This window comes from Lactuca sativa, chromosome 4, assembly GCF_002870075.4.
Source record: "Lactuca sativa cultivar Salinas chromosome 4, Lsat_Salinas_v11, whole genome shotgun sequence".
Classification (NCBI taxonomy): Eukaryota; Viridiplantae; Streptophyta; class Magnoliopsida; order Asterales; family Asteraceae; genus Lactuca; species Lactuca sativa.
The window spans coordinates 38537792-38548332 of NC_056626.2; the positions used below are offsets into that span (position 1 = coordinate 38537792).

The 10541-nt window shown below is 32.8% G+C and overlaps 2 protein-coding genes across 2 annotated transcripts; both read right to left on the reverse strand.

The window, feature by feature from the left end:
- Positions 1-268: 268 nt before the first annotated feature.
- Positions 269-970, reverse strand: LOC111917765 (ethylene-responsive transcription factor 1). The gene has a single exon (XM_023913421.1). The coding sequence runs from the start codon at positions 968-970 to the stop codon at positions 269-271; it is 702 nt and encodes a 233-aa protein (XP_023769189.1).
- Positions 971-3683: 2713 nt separating this feature from the next.
- LOC111917739 (probable xyloglucan endotransglucosylase/hydrolase protein 28) lies at positions 3684-6211 on the reverse strand. The gene is made up of 4 exons (XM_023913398.2): positions 5889-6211; positions 5704-5804; positions 4611-4819; positions 3684-4378 (listed from the first exon to the last, which is right to left on the reverse strand). The coding sequence occupies exons 1-4, from the start codon at positions 6121-6123 to the stop codon at positions 3874-3876; spliced, it is 1050 nt and encodes a 349-aa protein (XP_023769166.1). The 5' UTR covers positions 6124-6211; the 3' UTR covers positions 3684-3873.
- Between the last annotated feature and the right edge of the window lie 4330 nt (positions 6212-10541).

Here is a 10541-nt window from a genome sequence, read left to right on the forward strand (position 1 = left end):
TATAGTTTAATTTTCTGGCTACTTCCTCTAAAATCATGTGTGCTACTCACTCATTTTATTTTGGATCGGTCATTGCACCACTACCAGACGACCTCAATAAAATGAACAACACACATTGGGTTTGAAATCGTCTTACAACATTTTTGGATTCATATCTAAAATAAGTCTAGAAAATATATATTGATTTTAGCTAACAAAAGCATTTTCTAGTTTGATTAATCTACCATGTACACAACACTTGTTTTCAGAGAAAACTTAGAAAAATGTACTATTTTGCATGTACAGTGTCTCCTCTTTCAGGTGGTTGAGGATTCCTGCGACGGAGCCAACGACAAACTCTCCGACTTCGGCGACGGCGACGGCGAGCTTTTCTTTGTGGAATATTCTCAGGGCTTTGATCGTGGGTTCCAATTAATTCCGGGAAGTTAAGCACGGCGCCTAATCCACGGTACTTTACAGCTGCTTTATCGAAGGCCATGGCGGCTTCCTCCACTGTATTGTACGTCCCCAGCCACATGTTCTTAGCTTTCTTCCCCGGGTTTCGTAATTTTATCTCAGCCGAGAACTTTCCCCCCTTCTGTGGCCTAACCCCTCTGTACCTCCTCCCCGGAAGCGATGGAGGAAAAGTGTCCTTATCTAGCGTCGCAGCTCGGCGATCCTTTCCACCAGAAACCACCTCGGGATGAGTTGCGGCCATGGCCGGTAAATTTGGTGAATTCTCCGGCGATTTTGAATGGTGTTGTGGTGGTGCTGTGGATAACTCGACACTTGTGGAAATTACGGCAAGGGTTTCATCATCGGGAGGAGGAGAACTCCCATCCCTAATAAAATCATGGAGAAGACTCAGTTCGAAATCGTTAAGATTTAGCGACCAGTCGAGTTCATCGGTAAGACACGGTGTAGTCAAACTAAGGGGACTCGATGAATCCAATTTTTTCGAATTCTTCAAGATTTCTTCATCGGTTCCCATTGATGATTCTTTGGGAACAATTGGCATCAAATCTCAAAAAGATTGTAATGGTCTGAAATGTATCGAGAATGATGCATGAATGGTCACCAAGAACATGAGCATGATTCCGTTTGCATTGGAGGTGGGAAATTGTAGAATCGAATTGGCCCAATTTTTTTTAGGGTTTTTGAGACGAAAAGAAATAGGGTTTAAGGGGCTTTGCGATTGGCGACTTTCTTGTGAATTCGTTTCAATTTTTGAGGTGGAAATTGTCTAAATTAGATGGGGGCATCTTCAGTTTATAAGGAATGATTGTCATTTTATAGTTTTAGAGCCAATTACAGAAATAAAATTTAGTTTATGATTCTTTGGGAACAATTTGTAATTTATGTGGTGTGGTAGAGAAATAAAATTTATCAAGATTGTCATTTTATAGAAATAAAATTTATGTCGTGTGGTGACATCTGTAATTATAGTCTTTTTTTTTTTTTTTTTTTTTTTTTTTTTTTTTTAACTTTTTGTACTGAGTTTTTTGTGGTCTGATTTTCAGGAAGTTTCGTTAAGTCTAATATTTTCGTTGAAATATATAACCATTTAGCCTTTAAAACAAACTAAAAAAAAAATACTCTTTAACTATAAGAAATCATAAGCAATTGCAGACAAATAAAACCTCCCAAAAACTTGCTGAACTACAAAAACAAAATTAATTAAAAGATTGATAATTGAGCTCTCATTTCAAAATGTATATATACTTGATCAAGATATGTGAAGCCTCATGCACATCCCTAAATCTACTTCTCAAACTCTCTTTTTTTAGCCATGACCCAAGTGGGCACTTGGGTCAAACTTTATGCTTGATGATGTATATACATTTACAGGGCTTTTGTTTGCATTTTTTTTTCTATAAAAAACAAAAAGTCATTTAAATTATGTAAGTAGATTTGCAATAATTATGAAATGGCCACACAATAATTTTATTTCCATAATTTTGAAACTGTAAAGTATATAGTGTTTTTCACCATCAATGAATCCTTGCATTATTCATTTCTTTTTGAATGTGATAGATTTCTTGAATAAGTCTTAGAACCACAACGTTATTTATTCTTTTTTTGATCTCTAGCACCGTAACGTTTGCACACACACTTATATACCTACACTTTTTTGAGTCTCTCTTGGACTTACTCACCGCTTTGCTCCTATGTTTCACCAATATGAATGAATTAGAAATGATCTCTTATATGACTTGTGAATATTTTTAAAAATCAAGTCATTTCTTGCCTTCAAAATGTGTCATAGCATACCTTGTATTATAGTAAAAAAATCTGTCTTTTCTTCGGACAATTGCCCCATCTAGCTCCGAACTCAAGAAGCTATATCACCAAAGAAAATGAACCAAACGGGATTCTACACAATTGAAAATCCTTCTCCTTGTATCCTTCGCTTTAGGAGATTGGATTAGAGCGTGATCGACGCATTCCTCCACGCGATTGCAACTCTTGCACAAGGTCAAACCAACATTTACACATCGAACATGTAGTCCCTTTTTCACCAGTATTCTACCTAAGCCCGCTCTCTAAACGAAACAATCACAATAGAATCTATATAATTTGAGCCAAAATCAGGTAATGAATTACTCATGTAACAACAACGGTTAAAACAAAACTCCTTACATAGAAATTGATAGGAGAATGATTAGCATGTGGACATGAATTCTTTCGCGAGCACAATGAGAACATAGTAAGTGTTCTTATGAATTGCGATTCACTAACAAGTTTATTTGTCAGATAAAAACATTATTGTCGGTAATATGCGATAAAAAAAATTATGGGAACAATGTATATTTTCTAAAAGAGAAATTAAATTTGTAGAGTAATCAACAATCATTTTTGTATGTATTTAGTTATTTTTTTAATAACAATTTACCATTAAACTTATATGAGTTGTTCAAAACCTACCATTTTGATCGGGTGTTGCAGGTTACTGATTTTTATATACATGATTTACTACTAATCTTTTTTTATACGATTTAGCTTAAACTATGTTTTGGTTATCGTATCTGACCAACAACATCCACTTACAACACCGCCATCCATCTCCATCAACAAACATCATCTTCTATCACTACTATTCACCACCTTCACCCCACAACTGCCACCAAGAAACTAATCTAAAACCATTTGAACAGAGGTGTGTGTTAGAGTTGCTCGATTAAAAAAGAAACAAATGAGAAAGAGATGTGGGTGGAGGGTGGTTTTCACAAAATACCAAAAGAGAGAGAAGAGCAAAGAAAGATGTTAGCAGTCGATAGTAAATGGAAGAGGTGGGGGTGTTTTCATCGTAGAGAATGATAGAAAGATTGCTTGTTTTGCAGTGTTTTTTTTTTTTTTTTGGGAATTGTGTTGGTCAAAAATTAAATGATAGCCGTAAAAAACGAAAATAACTAAATTTGTTTAAATGTTTGTTTAATGGTAAATTATGTTAGTTTAATTATATTTTTTTTGAACAATAAACATAAATTCATTACACCTACAAAGTTAATCCATAAAATATTTACATAAACCGCATTTTTTGACCTCAGAAGCGTCGTCACTTTTTGACCTTCGAACTCAGTCGACAAAAATCACAGAAACGCCAAAGCGTGACATATACTGCCAAATAAACGCAAAGTTCTCTCGACAAAATCACTTTATCCAATTTATATACATAACAATGAAAAAGCAAAAATTACAATAAATTGATGGAAGATAAAATATAATATATAAATCGATAAAATCACAAAGTGGGAAAATTCGCCATAAACCCATCATCATCACAAACAAATTATATATTATACGCTCTCCCCTCCACTATTCACATAAAATTAACCACAAAAACAAAATCATAATCATAATAGATAATATTTTATAGAAACTAAAACCTTTTCCTTAAATAGCCACGTGTCTCTTCCCCTTCCCATTCCCATTCGCATGGCGGCGGTGGTGGTGGCTGCGGCCTCCTCCAAACGTCACCGGATCAAACCTCTTCAACCGCTCAGCTTCTTTCGCATTAAACACACACTCCGACGGAAGTTTCTTATACCTTCCATTATCATAACAATACGAATACTGCAAATATTTCTTCCTAAAATTTTCCATTTTTACCCTTTGTGAGGCGTTAATCCCAATAGGAATCGAATCAGAACTCTTTCTAGCTTCACAATTAATCGACGAGAGCTCAGTGGGGTCCACCGTGCATCCATGGAGTACAAAATCAGAAAACTCCGCAACGTAAGGGGCATATTTGTAATTTACCTTGTACTTCCCCCCGTTTGTAGCCCATTCAGAAGCATCCCATATCGTCGCGTATAAAGTCATCGGCTTCGAAGGAAAGTCTCCACCCATTGACTCCGTTCTTTTAATCTCCCGTATCGCCACGTCATCAACATAAAATCTGAAATTTGACCAAAATTACGAAATTGCCCTTCCTCTCTTTAATAATGAAAAACAATGAAGCAGGTGATGTTATGATTAAAAAGGGCAGAGAGATGTCACTGCTTTCTATTACCAGATACAATGTACCACAAAACCCATTATACCTTACCGCTTTATATGGTAACAAAATGATATTGTGACAGGGACAATTTGGGTATTTCACATATATTTAAATTAAAGTAAAAACTTACATAATGCTAGTTGAAGTCCAAAGAATGCTATACTGATGAAAATCTTCACAAGGATCGAACCAAAGACCATATCTTTCTTCTCTTCCAATATTTGTGCTTCCATTTCCATAAATATTCGTCTGAATTCTCCATTCTTTTCCTCGTATATTACCCAAAAACTCAAAGTCAATTTCGTCGTGGGTTTTATTATATGTATCTCCATTTGACATCTGCAAAAAGGGTATAAAAATTATGTCACTTTATCAAACATGTGGAAAGGAAATTATTTAAAATGCGGGAATAAATGCCTTGTTAAAAGAAGTGATTTTTGTTTCGTGGAGGACGTATTTAATATTATTAATAATAATATGACTGTTGAATAAAGAAAGGGAACGGGTATCAATAAGTAATAAATTGATTTATATATTATATTTGATCGATTTTCAATGACAAAAAGGCAAAACACTGGTCCAAGATGCAAGCAATCTTATATTGTTAAATAATTTATTCAAGTACAAATGTTTAACTTTTGGGAATTACACGGTTTAATAAAACTATAAGTCTACATGATTTATTTTGATTTGATATAATTGGAAAAGAATTTAATATGATTTTTAAACGTTAAATCAACTGTAACAAATTAAAACGTTTACCTTGAAGAATTTAAAGAAAATGTTGACTCCGTTGTCCGTATTAAAGATGGCCTTTTAATGAAAATAAAGTATATATTTCTTATCCTAAAATAAATCCATCAATTTCGATTTGTGATTGACAATCTAAATAAAGATTTCCTTTTCTGATTTGCGGGTTGTTTTCATCTGAATTTGTTTATTAATAATACTTAATAAGGACAATTCTTAATCTATTTTTGGTAATTTTATATCTAAGACGTATATTAGAATATAATATGAACAGAATAACCGAAATTTTTTGTTTCAAATATTTTTTTTGTAGTAATTGAAGATTAAAATAGGAATCAAGGGTATTATTATACATACTTTCATTTAGGTTATACTCATTGCATTTATTCAAAATTGCATAAAAGTAATCGCTAACAATATAAAAATAAAAATAAAAAATGATTTCAAAGTAATTTTGAAAAAATAAAACTCACATAGAAAGCAACAACAACACCGGCTGTATAATCAGCAGGAAGCTTAATGGAGGCACTGAAGAATCCATGGAGGTAGAGGTCTTGAGACTCAAATCCAGAACCTGAAAATACGTCAAAAACAAAGAAGATAAGATTATATGTATAAAAATGAAAGGGGATTTAGTGTTTTAGTATATTGAATGAACCTGTTCTTTCATCCAGAGATAAGTGCACAGATTTTCCATCTTTTAAGACGATTAGATTATTATCCCCAAATAAGTGTGAATACCCTTCATCGAACGATAAAATGGGAAGATTCCTTGAAAACCCATGAGCGGAAACAAAAACAGAGCATAACAGAATGAAAATTAGGTTAAAAATCTCCATTTTTGTTCTTGTGGGTTGGTATTGTTGAGCACAAGGTACAACCCTCAAATGCATCGACGTGTTGCAGAAATTTAAAAAGCCACTGGGGTTTTTGAGAAGAAGATGAGAGAGAGAGAGAGAGAGAGAGAGAGAGAGAGAGAAGAATATGAGGGAGGAGGGTAGTGAGGAGTGGGGGTTTTATCGGTGCTGAGAGGTGTGAGCTGTTTATCATTTGGAGTTTTGGACTCATTTCATCTATTTCTTTTTTTTTCTTTTCTTTTTATTTTTTTTTTATTTTTAAGTTTGATTTATTTTTTAATTTTTCTAAAAAGGGTGGTATTTATTTACGTGAAAGACACTCAAATTATTAATGTAGATTAGGTACCGGATCTTGAGCTTTTTTATTCCCAAGTTCTTATATGTAGACAAAATTACACAATGGTTCATATGTTTTAGAAAATAGACATATATAGTTCCTATATGGTTTTTGTTACATTGATGGTATTTTGTAACACCTTTAATTTGAGCATGGAGTTTTTGCTTTTCTTAGTAAAAATAAAACCTTTTGGAAAAATAAAATAAAATAAGATAAGTTTAAAAAAACGAATTTAAAAACTTCAATCAAGTAAAATAAAAATGACATAATTAATATAAGAACTAATTTCAATAATAATAGATCTAGATAACAAAATAATATTAGAATGTTATTAGTTGTAAAACCATAAAAGATGAGATCTAACCATGTATTAATTTAGTTAACCCTATGAGTCATAAAAAATTATAAAATAAATGGAGAATGACTAATAGTGCAATTATATAAAATGATAGATAGATAGATCCTTAAATCATTTACTGGCCAATGTGTTAAATTAAGAACTAAAGTAGTTTTTATATAAATTGCCTAAGAATAAAAGCTAGAGCTTCTCCGTCGTCTTTCCCATTTTATTCAAATGGTAAGCGGGGGATAGGAAACAATATGAAGAGGACGATCTCAAGCGCCTTATGGTGAAATGAAAGCTACTTTGATGTCTAAGTGAAAAATCATTCATTGACTCTTCATTTCTTAGTAATTGAAGGTATAATTTCTCTTCTAATCTTTTCATTCTATGTTTCATCTATTAATTGAGATTTGTAGTTGTTAACCCATATCTAGATCATCACTTCATCATAAAACTTCCTCTATAGTTGAGTGCATGAAGCTTGTTGGAGATTTTTGGATGCTTCTAATCTCCTCATTAATCTATGCTTAATATATGTTTTAGATGGTAGTTGTTTATAATTATTCACTAATGAGTTAGTTATTTATAATTAATTACCAAGGAATCACCATAACACTACAGGAATGGATGATTTTATCCATATGGATAGAATTAGTGTATTAGAACCCTAATTAACAAGAACTTACACACAAATTACAAAAATTTGTACGTGAGCTTAAATCAATGATTATGAATACAAATCATAGGTCATTCGAGTAGAAAATGTGTAATTATTTATACATCATTCCTTGTCATGTGATTCCATTAGACTTTGTGGTGATGATGAGCTTGAATGGTGATTCCAATTGAATTCATTAATGGAATGAATGGAAATGGTTTTCAAAGGAGTTTATGTCAATAATAAGGTTTTTGAATCAATTAAATGAGTTTTGGAAAAAAATCATAACAGTTGGAAGTATTTAAGCGAACTAAACAAATTATAAAAGATCATCATCATCATATGTAAGTTTAAGTGTCTCTATTCCACATTTGGAATCGAAATTATTAAATATTGAATGGAATTATGAAGTAGGATTTGATTATAATGAGTGTAAAACTTCATTCATGTTTGGAATGATCATCATGATAATATTATAGACTTGTAATAAGTCATTAGAAGCTTAAGACACAATATGAAGGTTAATGTCATGTGATGATGTCTTCTAAGTCATAAGGCATTAGATACTTAATCTATTAATTCATATTTTGAGACATAAATAATATTAATTCAAATGATGATATTAGGAATTATTTTAGTCATGAATACTTATTGGTTAAGTTTGGTGATAATTGGAAGCATTCGGAGCAAGTGCATGGGAAAAAGTGAAAATTGTTGATTTTGGGTATGAAGGGATGTTACATGGGTCGTGTGGAATTCCTTTACAAATCTACATGCGCCATTTATTAACTCGTGATAGATTCTTATTCTTGTCCTAACTTGTGTTTGGCTCACTTAGTTGACCTATAACGGCTTAAATGGTACCTATATAATTAGGGAATGAATATTTTAAGCTTATGTCAAAATGAGTATTCATGTATGGGTGTTTTAATCATGGTAACCCTTATTTAAAATCATTAGGCGGTGATTAATGATTCCAATCATTTGGTGACCCTTATTTAGAATCATTAGGCGGTGATTAATGATTCCAATCATTTTGTGACCCTTATTTAGAATCATTAGGTAGTAATCCTTATATATACTTTTCGGTAGAATTGATATGTTGATCTATATGACATATCTTAGGTGCAATGTTTCATATTATAAGTATTCCGTGTGTCTAGCATGAAACTTGTTTTGGAAAGTAATCTTGCTCACTTGAGAAACCCAGTTGAATTAAAATCTATGAGTGTCCTATTTGTGCATTCATTTAAGATGAGAGACTATATATGAAACTCATGATATGGAATTTGAGAATTTGGAGTGATTATATTTATATATTATCATCAGTATGTATACAATAGGGTTAGCTATCCCATATGCAAGTCTTGTGGGATAGTTCACAAGATACTTAGTTTGGAATAAGCTGCATGGTGTATAGATAGTACTTTATACGGAATCCATATTAAATCATCAATGTGAGCTTGGACTTATTAAGATTGTCATGGGAACGGGATATATGTGTAATGAATTATTACTTGTTGATTGAATAATCTCATTATGTTTTGTTGAAGCTTTAAAATATTATTGATCTTGTTAGCTAACTATCATTAACTTATATTGGATTTGTAGACTTATTTGATTATGTTGAACATCTGACTTTGGAATATGGGCAAGTAAACCCTTTGACTTTGGATTAAGGGTTAGTAAACCTTTCGCTTTTGGATCTATGGGTTATTAAACCCATCATTAGCTTATATTGGATTTGTTGACTTATTTGGAAATTTTGCATTAAGTCCTTATAGTTAACAATGTAAAAAAATTAAGGGTTTAAGTATTTATTAATTGGCCAATATATCATTTCTGATTTTTTGTCTTTTTTTAAATGATTTATAATTAAAATGTCGATGGTCCCATCTCTTTCTCTCTCTCTCTCTCTCTCTATATATATATATATATATATATATATATATATATATATATATATATATATATATATATATATTGGGTGGTCCCATCTTTTTCTTTAAAGATGGTTAGATTGAGGACTCAACATTAAAAACTGTATTGGATGATGAAGAGAACAGGCTTCAATGTGAGTGTAAGCGAGGGTTCATTGTAGTTTAAAGGATGAGAGTTTATCTGAGTTTAAAGACCTTTTGATGGGGTATTAATTATATATCATTTAATGAAAACTAAAAAAAAGTTGTAGTGAAATGTTCCAAAAATTATAAGGTATAAAAATTCATTTTTATTCAACTAGAAACACCAATTATCCATTTCCAATCATTCAAAAGTATGTCATAATAAAAACTTTTATCAGAGTACAATCCCAAAATCACAAAGTTGCAGAAACATGGGTGGATGCGCTACGATCAACCGGGGCACTTCCCTTTCGAAACGAAAGTACTTGAAACTATAACCATAAAACTGTAAGCACAAAGCTTAGTGAGTTACCCAAAATACCACATATCATATATATCATGGGGCCTAACCCTTACATTAGGCCCAACCCACCATAATGGGCCAAGCCCTTCCAAGCCAATGGGGTCAGCCCGACATACAAATGCAAGAGTCACAAAGACATCTATCCCCCTACATAACATACAATGGGCCTATCCCTTCTTAATCCACCGGCCTAGCCCATCATAAAAATAGGCCTAAACCGTCATACAATTGGCCTAACCCATCATAAAGTGGGCCTAACCCGTCATACAATACGTGTAACCCAGCATACCATGTAGGAGTCACAAAGACAACTAGCATAATAGATCCTAGTGGGCCAACATTGGTGTCTTAGACCCACAGGTACAGTGAGGAGACTCACCTCAATCAGTCGATAACTAACTATGCTCATGAGTCGATGCTAAGAAAGCTCCATACACACTAATGAAACCAAACCATTATCCTAATTAATAATTAAGATAATACCCATCAAATGAGTCAATGACTCAATAATTCTAGAAATGGGCAAAATACCATTTTGCCCCCAATAAGTCCAAGCCACTCAACAGTTGACTGAAAGTAAAAAGGTGCACAAAAGTCAACGAAAGTCTACAGCTGCTGAGTACGCCCAACGTACTCAGACTTACTGTAACATCCCCCTCTGGCACGTATCACAATATTGTCCGCTTTGG